The 22,219-nt window shown below is 43.6% G+C and overlaps 1 protein-coding gene across 9 annotated transcripts in view; it reads right to left on the bottom strand.

Annotated features, from left to right (window-relative positions):
• hspg2 (heparan sulfate proteoglycan 2) overlaps positions 1–22,219 on the bottom strand; it is an 86,330-nt gene that overhangs the window by 21,661 nt on the left and 42,450 nt on the right. For 6 of the 9 annotated variants that reach the window (XM_058643038.1, XM_058643040.1, XM_058643037.1 and 3 more), the window contains exons 17-49: positions 21,981–22,128; positions 21,398–21,525; positions 21,157–21,243; positions 20,682–20,740; positions 20,352–20,413; positions 20,032–20,172; positions 19,685–19,858; positions 19,234–19,413; positions 19,006–19,124; positions 18,799–18,910; positions 17,920–18,033; positions 17,670–17,797; positions 17,479–17,565; positions 12,338–12,408; positions 12,178–12,242; positions 11,940–12,080; positions 10,374–10,565; positions 10,020–10,058; positions 8,645–8,929; positions 8,443–8,496; positions 7,780–7,863; positions 7,013–7,105; positions 6,825–6,917; positions 6,501–6,731; positions 5,630–5,743; positions 5,407–5,534; positions 4,931–5,017; positions 4,785–4,843; positions 4,146–4,310; positions 3,939–4,049; positions 3,659–3,759; positions 3,203–3,383; positions 488–547 (exon numbers count right to left, since the gene is read on the bottom strand). In XM_058643038.1, the coding sequence (XP_058499021.1) occupies positions 488–547; positions 3,203–3,383; positions 3,659–3,759; positions 3,939–4,049; positions 4,146–4,310; positions 4,785–4,843; positions 4,931–5,017; positions 5,407–5,534; positions 5,630–5,743; positions 6,501–6,731; positions 6,825–6,917; positions 7,013–7,105; positions 7,780–7,863; positions 8,443–8,496; positions 8,645–8,929; positions 10,020–10,058; positions 10,374–10,565; positions 11,940–12,080; positions 12,178–12,242; positions 12,338–12,408; positions 17,479–17,565; positions 17,670–17,797; positions 17,920–18,033; positions 18,799–18,910; positions 19,006–19,124; positions 19,234–19,413; positions 19,685–19,858; positions 20,032–20,172; positions 20,352–20,413; positions 20,682–20,740; positions 21,157–21,243; positions 21,398–21,525; positions 21,981–22,128 (3,893 nt within the window). The remainder of the gene's footprint in view (positions 1–487; positions 548–3,202; positions 3,384–3,658; positions 3,760–3,938; positions 4,050–4,145; positions 4,311–4,784; positions 4,844–4,930; positions 5,018–5,406; positions 5,535–5,629; positions 5,744–6,500; positions 6,732–6,824; positions 6,918–7,012; positions 7,106–7,779; positions 7,864–8,442; positions 8,497–8,644; positions 8,930–10,019; positions 10,059–10,373; positions 10,566–11,939; positions 12,081–12,177; positions 12,243–12,337; positions 12,409–17,478; positions 17,566–17,669; positions 17,798–17,919; positions 18,034–18,798; positions 18,911–19,005; positions 19,125–19,233; positions 19,414–19,684; positions 19,859–20,031; positions 20,173–20,351; positions 20,414–20,681; positions 20,741–21,156; positions 21,244–21,397; positions 21,526–21,980; positions 22,129–22,219) is intronic. The other 3 variants (XM_058643041.1, XM_058643044.1, XM_058643045.1) reach the window with 3 other exon arrangements.

Genomic DNA, 22,219 nt, shown 5'->3' on the forward strand with positions numbered 1-22,219 from the left:
GTAAAAAATATTTGATAGTTTTTACTGACTTGTCCTGTAGCCTCAACATTCATGAGAAGTTGCCCCACAAGAAGATACGTGCACTTTTTCCTGCAGTGATGGACCCCAATGAACCCAAAGAGCCAGATCAGAGCCAGTAATGCTCATGTACAATCATATAAGCTGTGACTCGCAGAAAAATTACTTAATAATATATATATAAAAAAATATATATATTTAAAAAAAAAAAGAAGAAAATAAAGATTAATAATATGCTCGAAAAACACGGATGCTCTGGGGCAACGTAAGTGAGAGCACAGAGTTTTTGTGTCTCAGAAATGCTTGGCTGATTGTACATGGGCGCTACCGGGCCACCAAGTATATCCATGCTGTGGAAGATGAGTGCATGCATGACATATGACATGAGAGAGAGAGAGGGAGGGGTTAAGGGAGAGGCCGGTCCTCCCGGGAGCCCAGCAGAGAGGAAACTGTGCCCATGTGGACTTACGCTTTCTGTGTCCTTCAAACATTTCATAGGCTGTGTAAAACATCTGAGCCTGTGAAGCCTCTGGGGATGTGGGAGGAAGGGGAGGAAGGGGAGGAGGGAACAGGTAAACTAACAGGTCAGTTCTCCAGGACAGCAGCAGTTTCCCACACCTCCACAAGATACACTTATTCATCTGCAGACGTCAGCTGCCATGGCGCTTTCGTCCAATTTGAGTCCACAAAAGTGTCTCACATGATGTCAACATGCATGTTTTAAATCATCCTAGCTCTTTTTGCTCATTATCGTTGGTGCCATTTTATTTCTGCTCACAGGAATGACATATTTTGAACACTTACCTGACACATTATGAGAACCGTACGCACCGCGCATCGAGGTGTGTTGATAATGGACATGAGACACTCGGCGTCAAACAAAAACAGTGCTCCTTGCATACAGAATTATGAAAACACACACACGCACACATACGTCGACTCAAAATGAACTGTACAGCAGCCAAAAAGGAGAGATGAAAATATGCAGAGTAGCCACACATGAGACATGCAGGTTAGTAGCAAGAAGCAGTTTTTAAACATTGAAACACGGGTTTTTATTTCAGCTGTTAAAACACTAACATACAGCTTGTGGTTTTTCCTCAAACTCATGATGATGATAACTGTCCATAAATCAGTTTGAGCTATAGCGGTTTCTTTAATCAGTTTTCTCTTTTTTTTCCCCACAGAATCTTTTCACAGTTAAGATAAATACATTAAAGGTGACATGTGTACATTACATCAGTTACGTGTCCTTTAGTATCTCTGGGTATAATATTTGCAGTAGTTTTGCTTTTGTGTGAACAGAAAGGAAGCAATAAAAAACCAAATGTACGTAAAAAAAGACAAACAAAAAAAACATAGTTGAGGTGTGAGATAATTCTCTGAGATTTTTTTGAACATTTGAAATGGTCTAAACGTAAACACACAATGACATGGCAAATCCCTTAAAAAAACATTTCTGATATATCTGATTTCATGGAAACAATTCAGAGTAACATAATTTCAGTCAATCAAAAGAAAACAAAGAAAATGTGCCAACAACATTGACAGAATGTAAATAAAAATAACATATTATACAATTCTTGATAACTGACATGATTAAGATAAAAAATAAACTCCTTTAAGGGTCAGTTTTTAAATAACTAACTGACGAGTAACAATCAGCACAAGCGGGGCAGACGTCTGCCGACACGCTAAAGGAATGAAGGAGAGACACAGTCGTACAAAAGCACTTTTCAAAACTCAATTGAAACAAAGGTTTAACCAAGCGAATGGTTTATAGCACCGTTTTTGTTCGTTCAGGGTGACTGAGAGAGTAACACAGCAGGAAGGAACACTGTATCGAGTGGTACAAAAACACACACGGAGACAAACGTCCAAAAAAAACAAAAACAAAAAAACCCTCCTCTCCTTCCAGAAACAATGTCGTCCTCTTTGGAAGGTCAGTCCGCAGAGTCACTACACACCCATCCTGGCATCTCACCCTGCTCCACAAACAGCTCTGACAGGGAGGGGGCCCCCTCAGAACCAGAGTTAAAGACAGACACCAGAACCCAGCACCCTGCTGGTAAAACCTCTAACAGCGGCAATCAGCGACTCTGCCAGTCATCGAGAAGCAACCAAACCACCACCGATTAATTCAACCAACAGACAGGGGAAAAAAAAAACGAAACAAAAACCAGAGGAAAGGAAATTCAGTAGAGAGATGGTGGAAATCACTGATCCGAAAGTGTGTTTGTTTGTCTGTGAGCGTGTGTGTCAATCTGCATTCATAGCACCACGTGTTATCCACTGTTTTTATTCAACGCTGAGACCCACAAGCTGTATTTCTTCATATAAAGCACAGGAAAGTCCACTGACCAGAGACAAACAACAAGACGGCGAGTTTAAAAAAACACACACACAAAAAAGGCAGTAAGAAGAGCAGCAGGATTAGACGGGGGGGGGGGATTAAACCTGAGGATTGTGACTGATCGAGGCAGAATCTACTTTTCAAGCAAATCATAGACAATGTGATTTGGACACATTGTATCGCGTGTCCTTATCCGCCCGTTGTGTGTGCAACGTTATCTGTCAAATGTGTTAATTAGTAATCAGCACTTACATAAGTGATAATACGACTAGAAGGAAGTGTGTGGAGAAAAATGGTGATGGACACAGGTGACTTTGGTGATCACACAGGTTTTGGTGTCATTCAACGTGACCCTGTAGGATTTGCCAATTCTTTTTAATGCAATTTTGTTTCATAATTGCAGAAAATAATGTGGGCTGGTTTTGAAGTCTGAAATCTCGAGAGTACATTCCAAAATTGGGAGTGAAAAAAAGAAATCATAGTTCAGAGCGTGGATTTTTTACATTTTTTTGAGGATATAAACAAACGTGATTTATTTATCTCTCTGATCGCCCACTGCACTGATAAGACGCGGCGTTCTATGTTGTTATCTGAGAGCAAAGGGCAGAAGCATGAGGAGTTAGAGCTGCAAGCTTATTACGCTGTTACCCAGAGCCAAGTGTTTCCAGTGCACACTGATGAATGCAGTCAAACAGAAACGCATGCACCATTCCAAGCATGAGGGGAGAGGAGGGGAGGGGGGTGTGGGGGTGTGGGGGTGTGGCTGGAGTCGGAGCCGTAGGGGTGGCAGGGAGTGATGGGTAATGAAATACAGTGCCAAGGATCACGAACCTTGCACGTAGAGGATCGCATTGCCCTCGTCCATGGCAAACATGTTGGAGCCCGTACAAACGTAGACGCCAGCGTCCTCGGGCTGGACGTTCTGAATCGTAAGAATGCCGTTGAAGTCCATGGCCCGGTTGGGAAGCTTCCCGTTGCCGATCCGGGTCCACACCAGTGTGTAAGCTGGCGACTGCAGAGGGGCGAGCACACAAACACACAGAGATTACGAGACGCTTGCATTGGCATTGATGAGACTTTTTTTTTTTTTTAAAATGCCTTTTATGTATTTGCTTATTTGCAAAATAGAAGAAGATTGTGTTTTATTTTAAATGCTCTCTACTACATTTTGTGAGATAATGGACCTGGGACTGCTGAGTACTTTACAACTATTGCGATGTATAAAAAGAAGGAAGAAAAATGTAAGCACATTAAATAATGCACGGTGATATGATTGACCAACGTTACCTTGCTCTTTGCAGTACAGATGAAGCTGACGGTAGATCCCACTCTGACAGTCTGGGCTTTCGGCTCCTCGATTGTCACCTCAATGGCTTTGGAGGGGGCACCTGGTGAAATGTAGAGACATTTATTTTATAGTAACTGTTTATACTAGTGAAAGCAAACCTCACTAGTAACTGAAAAGTCTTGAGTAAACCGATGTGCTGAAACACTGCGGGTCTAGTTTCCGTGCTGCAAAAAGCACCTCGAGGGAAAATCTCAGCGAAAAAAAGAGAAGCACACATACTTGTGACAACGATTTCAGCATGACTCCTGTTGGTGCTCCGCTGGTCTCTGCAGGTACAGACGTAAATGCCGGCATCACTTGGCTTGACACTGTGGAAGTAGAGCTCTGCACCTGCACACACACACACACATTCTAATGCACATGTTCAATGGAAAGCAAATGATGTGTTAAGATCAGTTTTTAAAAAAAAAAAACATGTGTCCCTGCCTTGTCTGCGTCTCTCAGCAGCGCCAGATATGGACCGCCCGTCCTCTCTGGACCAGTAGAAATAGTGTGGAGGAGAGCCCGACACCTGACAGCGCAGAGTGACGGGGCCACCGGGGGACACCAAGACCCTCGCTGGATAGACTTTCACCACCAGCGACGCTGCAGCTGCAAAAAAGGCACTAACAAGCTCAGCAGGGAAGTATTTCTCAATGGTGCTTTGTGTGGTGTCATATTTGATTAACTACCATCACTTGTGAGTTGCAGATAAACGTGTTGAGTGATACAGTGTTGTAGAGCGTGTCTGTGCGTGGCTCTCGAGTATGGAGTTTGCTTCGATTAGATAAATGATTAAGTAGTATATCATAGAGAGAGACATCAGCACAGCGCCCATGTCAAAAATTATAGGCAAAAGGGAAACTTTGACGTCTTTTTGATCTCAGCTCTGTCTATTCATTTTCTCCTTGGAACATAACTACATGTTTAAGTCCATCTTAGTCATTCAGTCATTGTCTACCGCTTTATCCTCCACATGAGGGATGCGAGGTCGTGGAGCCAATCCCAGACCCTGGAAAGTGTGTTCATTTAATGTGCTTTGCCGTGAGGCAACATATTTCTATTAAAACCAAAATGTAGCCTCACCATCATATGGACGACACTTCACTCTCTCTGGCGGGTTGCCCACATATCCAGGAGCACAACTGATGACACAGACGTGGAAAGAAGTTGACCAATTGATGAACCATCATTTCAGTGACTGTTTTGGATCCTGTGCTGGGATTTCTTACCGCTCACAGTACTGGCCGGTGTAGCCAGGCTGACAGGCAGTGCACTGGTAACCACCATTCCCAAGGCTCTCACAAGTAGGGGAGAACCTGTCACATGAGTGAAAAACACAGACAGACAATTATACAGAGACAAAAAGAAGGTTCCATATATCAACTGACGTCTAATCCTTTTTATTGACAAAATTGACAAAAAACTAATTTGCACAGGAAACATGATCAAATGTTTTACTTGTACTTTTATAAGGTTAACAAAATCCTGCTTTGTTGAAATGTGAGGAAACAACACGAGAAGACGTCTGCAGGAAACTGAACTTGCACTAGTTGGCGCTTCAGGTTAATAATGGACCTTCAGAATATACAAGACAGGGACATTTGCTGTGAACAAGAGCAAGTGAGTCAGACGCAGACTTGTCTTGAGCTATTAATGTGGTGTTGGTGTTGGAATCCGAGGTCTCGTTATCTGTGCCAGTACTCACTGGTTGTCGGGGTCAGTGTGAGGGCAGGCGCAGGGCTGGCAGTCCTCCGGAGTGCCAACAGTGGGGTCACCAAAGAAGCCAGAGGCGCACTGTTCACACAGCTCCCCCTGTGTGTTATGCATGCAGCCCTGGAGGAAGAAACAGTTGTATTTTTATTTTCTTTTAGAGATGCATCCATCTCACCTGGGTTACACGTTTGTACAGTAATCTCGTAGTTTCATACCCCGCAGACGCCGGTCTCTGGGTGACAAGCGTCAGAGTGGCCGTTACACTCACAGAGCTCACAATGACCCAGGTATAAACCTCCACCGGTGCGAGTATAACCAGGGGCACAGTCCTAAAACAGACACAAGTCAGATACACTATGAATGAAGGAAATCAGTCAATTGAATCATCAATTAAAGGTCCAGTGTGCAACATTTAGAAGGGGAGAAGCTACATAATATGTTTCAATTGTATTCAGTCTTTATTTGACTCACAAGAGGGTCCATGTCAGATAAAAAAATAAATAAATAGGAGATGGATATACTATACCACATGATTAATTAAATACAATTCACATACAGGCTATATCGACAGTGCTTTCTGACCCTGAAAGAGTAATTAAAACATCTCTTCCTTGGGCAGGTTAAAGCGTCAATGACGCTGTTTTCGGACTCAGCCAGGCAACACGTGAGTACATCACATTTCTCTCACTAGTCCCTCACAGGTGGACAGAAGAAGGTCACCTGGGAACCTGAAGCAGCAGCAGCAGCAGCAGCAGCATCATCCTCATTCTCACAGCACACAAGTGTGTACACAAAGCTCAACTCATCACACAAATAAAAAGCAGGGAGAACTCATTCTGTTTCTCACTATCATGTCATTTCACTATCTGTGCCATTTCTATAGGTTTATAAGTGAGTTACAGTAGAAATCTATTGTTTTTGTTGCCTCAAGTTAAGCTTTTTAGACGTACTTCAGGACAAATCAGCCAGTGTGTGTGTTTTGCATTTTAAGGCCACCAAATGTTTCTGACGCACTTATAAAGTAATCCTCTAGTACTCACTAATCCTTCACACAGTTTCATTTAAAAAATAAAAATAAAAAAGTACCTCGCAAGAGAGACCCTTGTATCCAGGCGGGCAGCGACACTGCTCTACCTCGAGGGCCTGCGCCAAACCACTGTAGTTGGGCACAGCTACTTCCATGCTGACATCAGAGATACTGGAGGATCGCATCTCAGAAGAGTACGACGCTCGGATAAGGATGTCGTCCAGATCAGCCAACACCATCAACAGGTGCTCGCGGGTTGCAGGCATGCCATCAGGACGTTGCCAGTTTTCCTATAAAACAAGGAAAACGGGCTATTTCAACAAACATGTCACTGTCACCTCGGCACACTCAACACGTCACTGCGCTCTCGCAGAGCATCTCACCTCTCTGAAGACGATCTCAAACTGGTTAGTCTCTCTGCTGCCTTGCTGCCTCCTCTTCCAAGGCTGATGAGCTACCAGAGTGATGTCATTACCCTGCACACATCGGCACTCGCGGGGTTAGCAAACGCACGACAGACTCACGTCACCATCAGAGAGAAGAGTGAGTCAGGGAATGAGCGCATACTCACAATAATCTGGACGTTGGCATCGTCGAGTAGTGTTCCCCTGGGACCGGCCACATAGGAGATGGTGTATTTAAGTTTGCCACCATAAGAACCCACCTACAGTAGGGTTTGGAAAAGAGAGGGATTAGATCTCCTGCCCGGTCAAACATGAAGAAACAAAAATGTCTTATGCAAGAGGTTAACTTCTCGTTTGAACAGGTGTATGTCCCATTTTTTTTTTTTTAAAATGTTTTGGTTTCCACATGAAAAAGTCTAAAACTGCCGAGTTGTAAAGTTGCGGTACCATGAACGTTTCTAGCAGTTTTCAAACGTAAAGAAATCGATCATTTTAATCAAGGTAACGGTTCCCTTGACTGGCTGCCTTTCACTGGCATCATATCCTCTTTACTCATGAGTGTTGTTTTATTAAGTTTTAATAACCGTTTTAAAAATAGACTCCGGTTCTGGTTCTTGATCTTTTTCTAACTGTATATTTTAAATAGATGAAATGGCTTTCTTTTCTTTGGAAACACATATCCCAGCAAACGTTATAAAAACCAATAAAAACTGAAAACAATAAAACTGTATTCAATTAGAGACAAGTAAAAGAAACCCAAAATGTATTCAGGGACAGAACATGAATTAAAAACAAAACTAGGACCATTTTCTGTCATGTATCACAGTGCACACAGTCAAAAAGACTGGGACAATTGGGGGCATGTCCAGAGGTGCAGTATTTCTCTGACCAGGGGGGTCAGGAGGGGACATCAGCACACGTTTTTCAGAGTTACCTTATCCCCTGTGAACTGTGTTGGGAGCTGCCAGAAGAGCAGATCATCCTGGTGCAAGCTGAAACCTTTGTAGACCAGAGCGTACTGAGAGAGAGAGGCAAAGGAGGAAGGAGAGGCCAACAGAATAAGCCACAGTGGGAATGAGAGTGCAGTGCAGTGCAAGCAGGAGAGCACGACGGAGAGAGGACAACACGATAAGACTCTGGGGACAAATGTGTGAGGCACACAGCTGAAGTCTTCAAGGACGGAGTGCGATTAAAGACTCTGATGACAGTTTGATAGCAGGCTGGAGGATGCACTGCGCTTTCATCTGACAAATAAAAATAAAAACTCCCACTGTCAAGAGAGTGAAAATGACAGTTTGAAAGCAGATAATTGCATAATGACAGTCGACTGTAAACCGCCGTTTCTCTCAAGTGGTCAATTACAGTAACAGCACAGCGGGAATGGGAGTTTGCTTGTGAGATACCACCCAGTCGATCAACGACAATATGTGACCTATCCACTAACATGCATGTGTGGTGATTGAAGTTTCTAAATAAAACACTGACAAACTGAGGGGAATCTGTAGTTAATGAACTTGTAGAGTTTGTTTCTATCACTGTATTCTGTGTGTATGTAAGTCAGTCTCTCGGGCATGCCAATGTCACTGTCACTGTCTACCTTGCTGTTGCCTGTAGAAGTGCTAGGAGAAATCTTGTTCACTTTGTTCTTGCTCTGCTGATCCGCAGCAAAGCCGGAGCCCAAACAGAAACAGGACAAGTCACCAAAATGAGCCAGAAATCACAACAACAACAACAACAACAAAAAAATCTGAAACAATCCATATCCTTCTCTCAAAATCAAAATCTCTGACACGGTGTACCTGAAGATGAGGGTAACGCCCTGGAGAATAGGGTTGAGGTCTGGTTGGCCTAACTGAAGAGAGGACACCAGAGGGAGGAGAAGGGGGGCTCAGGTTACGCAAAGACCATCGAGGGAAGGAGGAGGAAGAAGACAAAGTTGGGATCCGTGAAGAGGAAGAAGATGAGGAGGAAGAGACAGAGGATTTAGAAGAGGAAGAGGAAAAGAACGGAGGGGGACCCGCTTGTCCATTGGAGAAGTTAGAGAGGAGGGCCCAGACCTCATCATCCAGCTGTGGGACATGACCCTGGGGGTACCGAATACACAATAACCATGGGAGCAGTCACAATGACAGGAAAATATGTTTTTGTTCTCTGTGATTTACATAAATGTAAGAATGAGATCATGCTTTTAAGGCCATCATTCCTGAATGAGTAGTACAGCAATCTACAGGTCTGACTGCACCGAAGTAACCAGGTTAGAAACAAAGAATCCAGGCCACACAGGTCAACTGGAAATATGTTTACATGCAAATGAGTCACTATATCATTGTAAGAATAAATAATTAGGTTCTGGTGAATTGTTCAACTACACAAACTGAGCACACAACAACGCAAGTTCATGCCAAATATCCGGCTAGCTCTTTAAGATCTGTGGCATCTGGTTCCAAATGGAAGCATCTTTCCTGAGCTGCTCCACAGGCAAGTACAAGACACTCCACTGATGTGGATAAAGCCTGCTCTTTGATCACTTTCCTTATCACTGAGCTGATGGTATTTGGGAGTGTTATGGCGGTGTTATTCGAGCAGAGTTAAACTGCATGAAGCTCTTCAATGGACCATTAATGACCAATAGTTAAAAGAATACTTCACCGATTTGCACTTAGCTTTGTATCAGTAGAATAGGGGCAGTATTTTTGAAAAAATGTGTTTCCCAACCTCAGTTTGAGTGGAAAATTATCTTCAAACTGCAACGCTAATTCTACACTTTTTAGACTAACTCGTAGTGGGACGGGACCTCATTCCCATAATGTAAACAGTGTCCGCCATCTTTGCTAACAGTTACGCTAACAGGAGCTAAAGTGTCACTGGTGAGCACGTAACAAAGAAAAGAATGAATATATTTCTCAACTCAGGGAAAACTGAGGTTGGGAAGCACAATGTTTCAAAAGTACTACCCCTATTGTCGTAATACAGTGTTCGTTTAACATGGCTCATTTGATGGGAAACAGAAAAGCAATTTACTGTATGTTTGCTATATTCACTGCAACAGACGCAAAAAACAAAACATGCTTCTGTAAAGACACTGCACTTCAAAGAAATAAACATGCCAGACAACACGGTACAAAAAACCCCATTCGATTTCAACACGACAACCACTGACTGCCATTACTGTACCTGTTCTGCTCGTTTCGTACGAGTAAAGAAAGAATCTTTCTACAAAGAGTGAAAGGGGCAAGCACACAAAGAAATGCCATGTTATATATGAGCATAGACAACTTTCCTGACTCGTGAAAACACAGATGTTCCACACAGACACATAAGGAAATGTGTAAAAGATGAGCTGAAATGGAAGGAAAGATTGGCAGTGCTTTTGAAGTAAAGCAAAACGGAAGAAGCAAACGAGAAAGAAAGGTCTACAAGTTTATGATGAGTGCTGCTCAACCTTTTGCATTCAGCACTTCGGGATCTGTGCTCTTGCTTTGGCTGCTTCCACTGATTTAGCTGCTGTATGTGCTCTTGGATACTGACCTTGTCTCCCTGGTAGACCCGTGGAAGCTGCCAGTAGTGAGGCTCCTGTCCTAGATAGTCAAAGTTGCTGTAGGACAGCTGAGTGCCCTCAGTGGAAACCTCCACGGTGAAACCAGTAGTGATGCGGTTTGTGCGCTGACGGTTCACCAGCGCAATGTCCTGGAAGTTCCCGGGAGAAAAGACTGAGGACACCTGCAAGAGCACATCAGGAATACAATCAAGGTCCACTGAACGATATATGACAGTGAATCTGTTGCAGGTGTAGAGACAACGTCAATTAATGACTATAAACGGATAAAAAAAAAAAAGGTTAATGGCAGATTAGTGCTGTTGTGCGTAACTAGCAGATGTCATATCATTGAGGTCACATTCGGCACAATCTTGAGGAACCAGATGTGCACATGTGGGCCAGAGAACACAGATTGGTTTGAAAGAGTACTGAATGAAGCCATCTATGTCAAAACTGAGAAACCATCTCTCAACCGAGGAAGAGGAGGAGGAAGAAGAGGAGGTCTTAGACACCACCTTTCTCCCACGTACAATGCTCTCCTTTCATCTCTCCCTGGGAGACTAAACTTGTCTGATCTAGGGACAGTACACAGAGTTTAGATGAATCTGCTAAAAAATACATCATCGCCCCTGCTTTCTCTTGCGCTTGCATTCGCTGCGGCTTATTTTCATCGTTGTTGTCGGGTTTGAAGATTGTTTGGTCTATTCGCTTTGTGTTAACTTTTATTTTCTTACCTTAGTCCCACTGGCTTGGTTCATTCTGTCTCTGTTTTTGTGATTGTACAAATCGTAAATTGTCCGTTTTGGGTGTATTTCTGTAGCGGCGTTACGGCGCACTATGTACAGGCCTGACACATGTAGTACAGGCATAGTAATGGCAACTGCATTCTATGTGACCTCTTGTTACTTTAACACTCATGAACCATCATTGACAACCTGAAGCTCTGCAACGACTGCAGCCGTCATGCGGGCACACTCAGAGTTCCAGTGAGCTCAGCTCACATTTCACAAAAAGTTAAATTCCTGGGTTTTACCACAAACTTTTAAAGAAGCCCCTCGGATGAGAGTTGGAATGTGATCAAGAAATCTGCAACAGATTCCATGACTTTTGGGTAACTGTGATCTGGATGAATGATGAATCTACACAAACAAATGCCTTTTGTTTGCTCCTCCTGCAGACAGCCTCTGTGTGTCTGAGATACAGATCGTAACTGCTGAGAAGTAAAATACAGTAAGTGTCTTTGTTTCGCTGCTCGTTCTGTGCACTCAGCATATAAGTCTCTCGATCGCTCTCCTCGAGGCAGAGAAGATGTGGGATAATCACTCTGTTTGGGTAATTACTCAGACTTCTTCAGACAGAAGTTCAGGACTGGAGCTCTAACTTGTACTTTCTTGATTAAACTTATGTTAGCGTTTTGCAACAAAAGACCTTGTTGTCCATGCAATAACTCACTAGAAGAGGATATTAGACAATATCTGTAAATGTCTGTCCGTTAATCGGTCCAATTGAATGGTACTCCTGTATCATTTGCTTGTCGCGGTACGTTCAGGCCTTACCAGGTCTCTGTAGTGCGTGGAGCTGGAGCACTGCTGAGTGACGCCCATGCAGAAACAGGACAGGCAGCCGTCTTTGTTGTCCTGGCTGAGGTGGAATGCTCCAGACTTACAGCTGGAGCAAGACGGACCCTCTACGTGCATCTGGAACACAGTGACAGGAGAATGAGGTGTAAGGCGATCCGACCGTGCCGGTATACACAGAGTCAGTGTCCATTTAGAACGTGTCTCGGATGATCACCTTGCAGCGGCACTCCAGACCACTGCAGAACTCACGCCCTCTTGGGTCACAGTTGTAGCAGTTACCTGACGCACAAGTTCAATAGGTTAAGACAAAGAATGACACAGAAACTGGAAACTTCCCTAGTCACTTCCCCAGATTGTAATGAAAATAAATGTACCATTGACTTCATTGTTGCCATTAGTACATCTCTGTCCAAGCTGTGGGTTGCCAGTGTATCCTGCAGCGCATCTGAAATAGAAATAGACAAGTGTGTTAGCAAATATTTCCAGTCAAGGAGGATACAAGGTTTACACAAAGGACAATGTGGCAGGAAGCTGGGAAGTCTGCAGGAGGTGATACATTTGATGAGAAAAAACAAAAGACTGAGTCATCTATCTATAAGTTCTGTCGTACTCTCCGTTAAGTACACACATAGCCCAGCTTTTGTTTTATATACAAACAGTTTTCCATGAGATTAAGATGATGAGTCAGTGCTCGTACTGGAGATGGATGAAGCACAGCTGCTGCTGCTGCTGCCAAATCATTCAACATACAGTAACTCAGATGTTGATTCCATCTCTCCATTAAAAAAAAAAGCTTCACAGCTGAAACACCTTCACACAGGAAAAGAAGCACGAACATTAACAAAGGAATCAAAGAATCACCAGATTTTTGGGGAAAAAAGGAAAGCAAGAAAAGCTGATATAAAAAGCCACAGATCAAGATGATTAAGCTGCTGAGGAGGAAAGGTTTTCTTGATACTGGGACACAGCCAAGCGATGTGCCTTCAACCCAAGCAAACAACGCCACTGCCACCAGAGCAAGGGCTAATCTCCACAGCACATCTGTGCAGGTTTCCCACCAAAGGACAGCTGCGGTCATTCTTACCTCACCTGTCGAGGTCCGCAGGTCAACAGCCAACAAAGAGGACTTCCATGCTATGAACACTCTTTTGGGAAAATCCTATTCCATCTAACTTCTAAGGTGAACAGTCAGGCTTATGTTGCGGGTTAAGCTTTGTCCGTCACTCCACTTAGTGCTGTTTCATATATTTACAGATCGGCATAATTGCTCATAATACAGGGAATTACAAAATACATCAAAATACATTCAGATGTGAACATGTCAAACGTGTTTATAAGAAAGCACATACAACTTGAAATTACACTTCAACAAAACACACATTATGTATAATTTCAAGACGTTTTACAGGTATCATTTGGAAACTGCCTCTATGAATTTCTAGCAGTTCTCTGGTGATGATAACATCATGTATGATAGTCCGAACCATGGCCAGCAATAGCAGGGCAAATAAGAGCAGTCATGAATCCAATACTTCCATCTAGATTGTGATGAAGGTGGCTGTGAGTATTCATGGTCCCCCAGTGGAAAAAGGCAAATGTTTTCAGGTGCATATACAGTATATCACCTTTTCCCAGTGCTATTCCAGTACTATTGATTATACAGTGACATTATCACGAACATTATCATTACTCACGCAATAAATATCAAAAGCTTATTACATGCAGCAAATATTCATGCCCCTCAGAGGATGATTCAAATCCTTTCAGGTATGCGATGTCGCTTTCTGGCAGTGTCATGCTATTGGATTTATGTGAAATCTATTGGTTGCAACGTGTCACCCCAGCTCATTCCTATTGCTTTTGGTGGTGGATAAAGTTAGGCACATCCATTCTGACATAGAATCAAAACAGAGCCATTTTGGCAGGTAGCCCTGCTGTTCAAAGACGTACTAACCAGGCTACATATATATATATATGTATATATATATATATACACATTTTTATATATGTATATATATATATATATATATATATATATATATATATATATATATATATATATATATATATATACACACACATATACAATACGTCAGGTCATTTGTCTCTCTCTGTTTGGCCCCAGGATACAAAAACACAGGGGGATCACAGAAGGTGGAGAGATGGGAACCCACTGGCAATGAGTTCCGTCTGTGTTGTGTGCACTTCACCTCAGGTGCAGAAGCCAATCTCTGTGGAGTCCCTATTTCATTTTGGCTGAAGCTTTTGTGTACAGCCATGCTTGTAAAATTTAGCTGAAAGCCAGCATGCTACAACATGCTCAGATTGGAAATGACAAACCAGGTGATCACCAAAGTCAATGGGTGTCATTCTCTGGGGACAATAGTTGTCTACAATGTCAAAAGGATCCATTCAATAACTGATTATATAGTGCTGTCTGGAGCAAAGGGTTGGACAAACTGATATAAAGTTAATTCTCAATTCTTTATCCTTGAAACTTGGCTTGACACCTTATTCTTGATAAGCCAATAAAAACACACCCAGACTCGACACTGGTATTCTAGGAAAACCGTACGTCTCCAGTTATACCTCCACACTGAAAGGTCCCCCAAAACAGGTTGGACATTTTGAGTCTCCCTTATCCTGCATACAAAAACCAGTGCATGTGTTACAAAGAGTATGCAAAGGACAGGGCAACACGGAGGTGTGACACTTTTCCCAGGACACCGCGACAAAGCATCCTTTGACACCGAACATACCCATGTGAATGCATAAATATCATTTTAAATAAGATCTATCAAAGCAATGGGTTCAAACCTGAGGTAGTGTAGCCACAATAACATGAACACAAGTATACACATGAGAGGTACGACTGTGAAGCTATGTCTTCATTACAGGGCTTTGTGCAACCGTTCTTACAAAGAGTCATAACACACACTTAAAGTCATCAACGTCCAAAAGTCAAATGAACAAAAATAAAAATCTATGAAAGGTCCGTCTGTATAAAACCTGTATAAAATGAGTCCCTTCATTCAGTTACATTGGGGGAAGCAGAGAAACACATGAATATCGAAAAGGATCAGAGTCTTGCAATATAAACCAAAAATTTAAAAAAAAAAAAGATTAAATACGACAAGTTATTTCCTAGTCGTCAGGAATAATTTTGATAGGAATCGCCAGCCTTCCCAGGACAACATGAAGAGAAAAATCTTGATTCTTTTTGTGCTTCGCAGACCTCTGATCACCACTCAACAGCCTCAGTAGGTCCAAAACACCAGAGGGAGAGTTTGTCTTCTTTTTCTTTTCAGTTATTTTCCTTGAAGTAGTGGACTTGCGCTTAGACAGAGCTGACGTTCTTTTCGCTGTTGTGGTGAGCTTCTTCTTACCAGCAGTAACCTTGGTTATAGTAGGAGTTGTTCTCTTTGTGGTTGTCTTGGGTTTCTTTGTAGTAGGAGAGACGGTCGGCCTTGTTGTGACTGTGTCCAACTTAAATGAGTCACGCCCAGGCTTCTTCTTATTTTGACTCTTTGAGTCACCGTCTGAAGACTTTCCAGGCTCCAGAGCTTCCTTTAGAACCGGTGCGTCTGATCTGAACACCTTCTTATGTCCGTTGGTTTTGATATGTAGTACAGAATCCTTTTTGTTGGCCTGGTCCGATTGTTTACTCTGAGACTTTGATTTCTGAGGCGGTGGCTCAAGTTGAAATTTGGTGATCGTTGCCTCTCCTTTGACTTGCTTTGGTCTCGTTCGTCTTGGCAGTGACTCAGGTTTAGTTGCACCTGGCCTTTTTGTATCAGGCTCTGGTTTAGTTTGAGGTTTAATTGTAGACACAGTCCTCGGTTTACGCGTGGTGGTTGTGAACCTTTTTGCAGAACTCGTTGAGACTTGACTTTTGCTTGGGGTCGGTTTGCTTTTGGACACAGTGGCTCTACTCGTGAGCGGTGTCTCTGTCGGTATAATTCTGACTGGATGAGCGGGCGTCGAGTACATCGGAAGCGCGGGGACTCTGGTGAAAGCGGGCAGAAGTCTCTTTTCCTTTGTCGAACGGGAGATGTGCCGTGTGCGTTTCATCTTGTTCATCTCCTGAGCCAGGGCAGTGAAGCCGTCGATCAGGATTTCAAGCCTTCCCTCCAGTCTATTCAAGCGGGACTCCACGTCTGTGTAGCCCTTCTCTAACTCTGTAACCTTCGTGTTCTTCTCTCCAGCTGAATGGATGGAGATGAGCTCCTTCAGCTGGGAGCTGAGATGACTCTGCTGGTCTTGTATACCACTAATGCTCTCCTTCATATCAAGCGTGTTGCTTTCCAGCATGCTCAGGCGCTGGTTGAAGGTGTTCAGGTGAATCCGGAGCAAGTGCTGGAAGCTGGAGTGTCTGCTCTCTGGGCTGGGAGTGAAACGTGGTGGGAGTCTGGATGTCGATCTACTGGGAGTGACTGAGACTTGGGAGGTCTCGCTTGCTTTAGTGGTTAGTGTAGTGTGACGGGAAGCTGCAGTAGACAATAAAGACCTGGTGGGAATAACAGTTGTTTTGCCAGTGGTGACAGGCGATGTGAAGTCAAAGTCATCATCACCACCACCGTCATCTCCACTGCCAATCGGTATGATCTGTTTTTCCCAACTGTAATTGAAAACTGCTTGAGTTCCACATCCCACAGGCAGGAAGCCCTCAATCAGCGTCTCCAGGAAGGGGTCGCCACAACTGTCCGCAGAGGGAATCTCCTCTCTTAATGTCAAAACAGCAGAATCAGGTACGGTGCAGGCAGAGACCTTCAAATATGAATCTATTCATGAGTTGTGTCTTTCACCCAAGTCACCTCGAACATCTTTGCCCTCGGAGCGACAAAGATTCATTAGCGAGACAGGAGTCCTCATAAATGCCACATCTACATTTATGTCGTAGAGACCAAGGAAATAAATTGGCTCTGTACACAGACAGAAATCACACGAGCCAACACCTTCACAATTCACTGCCAGCAAAGCGCAAAGCTGAAGAAACAAAGCAATCACTGAGAAGGCTTTAGAGGTGAAAGCAGAAGAAAGAAGAAAGCAAAGACACACAAAAGCCAATGATAATCAAAGTTTCCCGGAGAGAAACGCCTCACAAATTCGTACTTCTTTCCACAACCGTAAAATCTGAGCAATGGCTTGTCCCTCGTCCTTATCCTTACACAGTAGTAAAACAACGTCCAACAGCAGATCAGGAAAAAAAGAGGTTCATGGTTCCAAACGTTCAAGCTCCACGTACATCACCGATATGTATCCCCTTTCCCTCCTGTGACACCGCTCAGTCAAACACAAGACAAGTGCAAAACTACACACATGCTTCTATCACTTTCCTTGTGAAAACAGGGGAAAACAGCTGGTGCCAGTGCCAGTCCCTGCTAACCGTGCTGCTGACCCACCCAGTAATCCCAAACACTAAGCAGTGTCTAAAACCCTGAAGAGAGGACAGCAAAGAAAAAAGGAAAAAGCAGAAAGAGAAAAAGAAAAAAGAAAGAAAACAAGAGGGATTTACCTTTCACAGCGGCGACCAGTGTAACCTGGGGGACAGCTGTCGCACGTCGGCTGACCGTCAGAGTCCAGATAACAGGTTGCTGAGAATCTGTGGCAACAGACATTTGATCTCTGTTTATTATGTTTTATTTAAATGGAATTTTTTTGTACTGACTCTAATTGACTTGACATTATTTTTAGATATGAACTCACTGGTTGCTGGACGCAGTTCCAGGGCAGGGGCAGGGCTGGCAGGCCTGGGCTCCGCCTGTTACAGGGTTTCCATAGAAACCAGTCTGACAGCGTTCACACCTTGGCCCGTCCGTGTTGTGGAGACATTGCTTTTGGTCGGATCACGCACAAAAAGAAAAGAGGTGAGAAATTCTGACTGACACTGTGTTTCAGTACAGCGATCAAAGCATGTTCCAGAAGTGATAAAAAAAAAAAGCAGTGTGAAACCTACCAAACACCTGCCGGTCTCTTGATCACAGCTACTGGCATGACCATTACAGTCACACCTCTCACATGTACCCAGGTAAAGGCCAGAACTGGTACGTGTGTAACCTTCATCGCACTCCTGCAACAACATGGAAAAACACCCCAGGTGAGAGACGTGTAATAACAAGGAAGGATTCACTTATTACAGACTGTAATGGGAAAAAAGACTTTTTAAAAAAAGTCAAACTCGGGTATACCAGTTCATACTTGACCTTGACTCAAGTTCCATTTACTAAGATTTTATCTGGGCTTCTAAAAAAAAAAAAAACATCTCACAGCAGATATATGGCAACTGAGCAAAGAGAGTGCGACATGGATGAAATGGATGAAATCCATGAACGGAAAATCCCAGTTCATACTAAACAATTTTCAACCTGATGATGATAATAATAATAATGAGTTTTAAAAGTGGCAGATAATAGTGCCAAATCGGCATGTGAGTGGCAGTTGCTGTATGAAAAAGCCTGACATGGCAGAGTCCCATCAACACCTCCCTTAACTGCCGCAAACTATTTATTATTTTAATGTTTCTGTTGGTTTTAAGTTGGTCTTGGTGTTTTCATGTGTTGTCTAACTGTACAGCACTTTGGTCAACTCTGTTGTTTTTAAATGTGCTTTTTAAAAAAAAAAAAAAAAAAAAGCCTGGTCTCATTCCCTCTGTCACCTTTCATGTATGTTTTTCCACCATGTGTGTTTTTGTGATGAGGCAGTCTATATGAGTCAGTGGCTTGTCCTGGTCAAAGGTCATGCAGTGTGGCCCTATGTCATCAGACACTTGCAGCAATGCTTCAACTTTGTGAAATCTATGTAAGCGTGAACTTTATTTTAAAAACGACTTCTGTACCTGGCAGGATGGTCCTCTGTATCCCTGAGGGCAAGCACACTCTTCTACCTCCAGGGCACGTTCATTACCAGTGGAGTGAGGGACAGCGAAGTCCATCTTAATGTCTGAGATACTATTTAACACAACAAAAGGACCGTTAATATTCTTGGATTCATGTCGAGGCGCTCGACTGGACGGAGCGCGGTCAGAGGAAAGCTCCCACCATACCTGCTCTCCTCCATGTTGTCCGCATAAGAGGCCCTGATCATGAAGACAGAAACATCAGCAAGAGCCATCAGGAGATGCTCGCGAGTGCACGGCTGCCCATCAGCGCGACGCCACGCAGACTATCATACAGGGGAAAAAAAGTAAGAAAGAAAAGTTAGTCAAATAACACTGTGTGAGGATTTGGCTTTAGCTAGAAGACGATCCTCTCCCAACATGGATGAAACTCACCTCTCTAAAGATAACAGTGACGGTCTGTGGGACTCGTGGGAGGGGCTTGGTCTGGGCGTGGTGCTCCAGGAAGATACCATTGCCCTGGAGGACCACATTTGGCTCACCATCAATCACAAGAGAGCGCTGAGACGGTGCGTAGCGCACAGTGTAGCGAAGCTCCCCGCCATAGGCTGTCACCTGGAAGAACAAGGTGAGAGAGCAGCTTGTCTTAACAAAACTGAAGAGTGGAAAGGAAGTGGAGGAAATCACAAAAACACCCGTGTTTGTCTTGGCTGTGAATCAAATAAAAGGTTCAAAGGAAGCTCAGTGTGTGAGTAAGTGCAGACTTTACACTTAACATGTTGAGGCATGACTGAGGGGGACAGAAAAAGAGAGAAATCTCACACTTGGGTGGGTTTTTTTTTCCCCCCTCTTATCCCCTAGTCTTCTCTTTGTTGATTTCACTCACCTTATCTCCTCTGAAACTCTCAGGCAGGACCCAGTAGTAGATGTCGTTGGGGACGCTGGTGAAGGAGCGGTAGACCACTTCAGAGGAACCCCTCTGGGAGATGCCTTCAGAGATAGTTCTAGTGTTTCCGCTGTTGGCAAGGGAGAAAAGCTGCCCGTTCACGCCTCCCCGCACCTGAGAGACAAACAATTTGCCGGGCTGAGACGTGAACTGAGATGTACAGTGTACAGATTATCGCCGTCACTTCTTTGTACACGGCATCTCACCAATGCGCACAATCACTCATCAAACTGATGCCAGAGAGATATTCACCACTCCTTGTTGCCATTCACAGTCAAACAAACTACCTGGTCTCTATTCCAAGTGGAGCTGCTGCACTGTTTCGAGACGCCCATGCAGAAACAGCGAAGACAGCCCTCGGGGTTGGCTTCTGATAGATGGAAGAATCCAGGTTTACACTCGTCACACTGAGCGCCTGCCACGTTGTTCTGAAACACACACACACACACACACACATGCAAACCATCTGCTTGTCACACTTCACTTTTGGATCAAAACATGGCAGTTTATAGAACACAGCAAAGACACTTCAAGCAGACATGAGCTGTGGATTTAACAATAGACAGTTATAACATCGTTTTAACAGTTTGTCCCGCTGCATTTATACCTTGCAGCTGCACGGCCTGCTGCTGGAGCTGACTGTTCCTCTGTTATCACACTTGGAGCTTTCTGCAGGGGGAGAGCAGTGAAAAGAAGATGATATTGCGGGAGGAAAGCAAACCTGGGAGTGTTCAGCCATTCCGCATACCTGAGCCATGACCACATACTACAATGATTACCGCTGGTAATCATTATACAAGGTTAAACCCCCACCCCTAATGACCTTTTGCTGGATGACTGCATTGTACAACAGGTAAAACAATCCTTATGTCAATATAGTGGGGCTGAAACTAGGAACATCGAAAAATATCAGTGCAGTTGTTGAACATATACTCACGGTTGGGAATGCATTTTCCATTAGGCAGGAGGGGGTTACCCTGGTAACCAGGAGCACATCTGAAATAAGACATAAATAATGAGAGAGGAGTGGCCACAAATCAAAGTGGACTTGTAACCTGAGGATTTTCAGGTTGAATTCTGGGACCCAACCTCCCATTACTCCCCGAGTGCAGATGCTCTTGCACCCAGTTTGTGTGTTCACGACAATTGTCTCATAAGGATGGGTTAAATATTCACTGATTGGTGTGTGTGTGCAAAAATATAAGAAATTCTAAGTTAGCATAATCCTTCACAGCTATGTTGCACCTTAAGATAACATCTAATAATGAGATCCTATCCATGTGTTATATAGTACCACTTTATTACCCCCAGTCATGCCATTTGCTCTGAACCACTTCACCTCCACCTCATCTGCAAACTATTTAAAAACACAATCAAAAAGGGTAGAGATCGTTAAATACGAGTTTCCTCACTTTTCACAGCGTCTTCCTGTGTAGCCGAGCCTGCAGGCGTCACACGTTGGCTGTTGGTCAACGTCGAGGAAGCAGGTGTCGGAGAACCTTCAGAGTGTACAGGCGTGGGTAAATGAGAAGCATGTTGAATGAATAAAATGGCATTCACATTTCTCAATGAGGTCAGCATGGAAAAAACAGTCCTCAGGATTCCTTCCAAGCGTGTGCATTTTATTCTGTATTAGTATTTCTGTGAATTTACCGGCGCGTTGTTTCATAGTATGGACAGGGGCAGGGCTTGCAGTCATCAGGGCGACCTCGGCTTGGGTCGCCAAAGTAGCCAGAGCGGCACTTGTCACACTGAGGGCCTTCTGTGTTGTGCTGGCAGCTCTGTGAGAAGAAAAACACTGGTCATCTTCTACATGGATCATCCTCAAAGTAATAAGTAACATTAAGTTGAGAGTTTTGGTTAAAACACTAATACGTCCTCTCACTTTAATCTAATGGTGAGACTGTGGACTGTAGCAAACAGAGGACTCGTTATTGAAAAGTTATTCTACTTATCACTTATTCTAAAGCTCCAAAACCCTAAAAATTGTTTAGTGATTGGGAAAAATTGTACTTGGCATAATGACAATAAAAATAATTCAGATTCTGATTCTATAAAAACAACCTACTTCTTGTTTATATATTCAATTTCTACCACTAAACCCTTTAAAGAAAGACTTGTTTCCTTCACTCAGAATTGCGTTCATTAAACGTTGCATTCTTTAGAGGCGAGGTGTGCTTCATCTATGAATTCCTACGTGATGGTCAGCCATTCGTGCACCAAAAGGAGACATTACCAGACAGTGTCCACTGATTGGATCACAGGCGCTGGCGTGTCCGTTACAGTTGCAACCAGCACAGGTGCCGAGATACGAGCCACCGGGGACGCGCTCGAAACCAGCGGCACACATCTCACAGGACAGGCCCGAGTGTCCTGGAGGACACCTGACGATGACAAAGCAAGTGCAAAATTCACAAAAAAAAAGTCACCAAAGCCAAAAACAAAACATTACCCACAACAAAGGCTGAAATTAAA

Source organism: Solea solea, chromosome 11 (genome assembly GCF_958295425.1).
Source record: "Solea solea chromosome 11, fSolSol10.1, whole genome shotgun sequence".
NCBI classification, from domain to species: Eukaryota; Metazoa; Chordata; class Actinopteri; order Pleuronectiformes; family Soleidae; genus Solea; species Solea solea.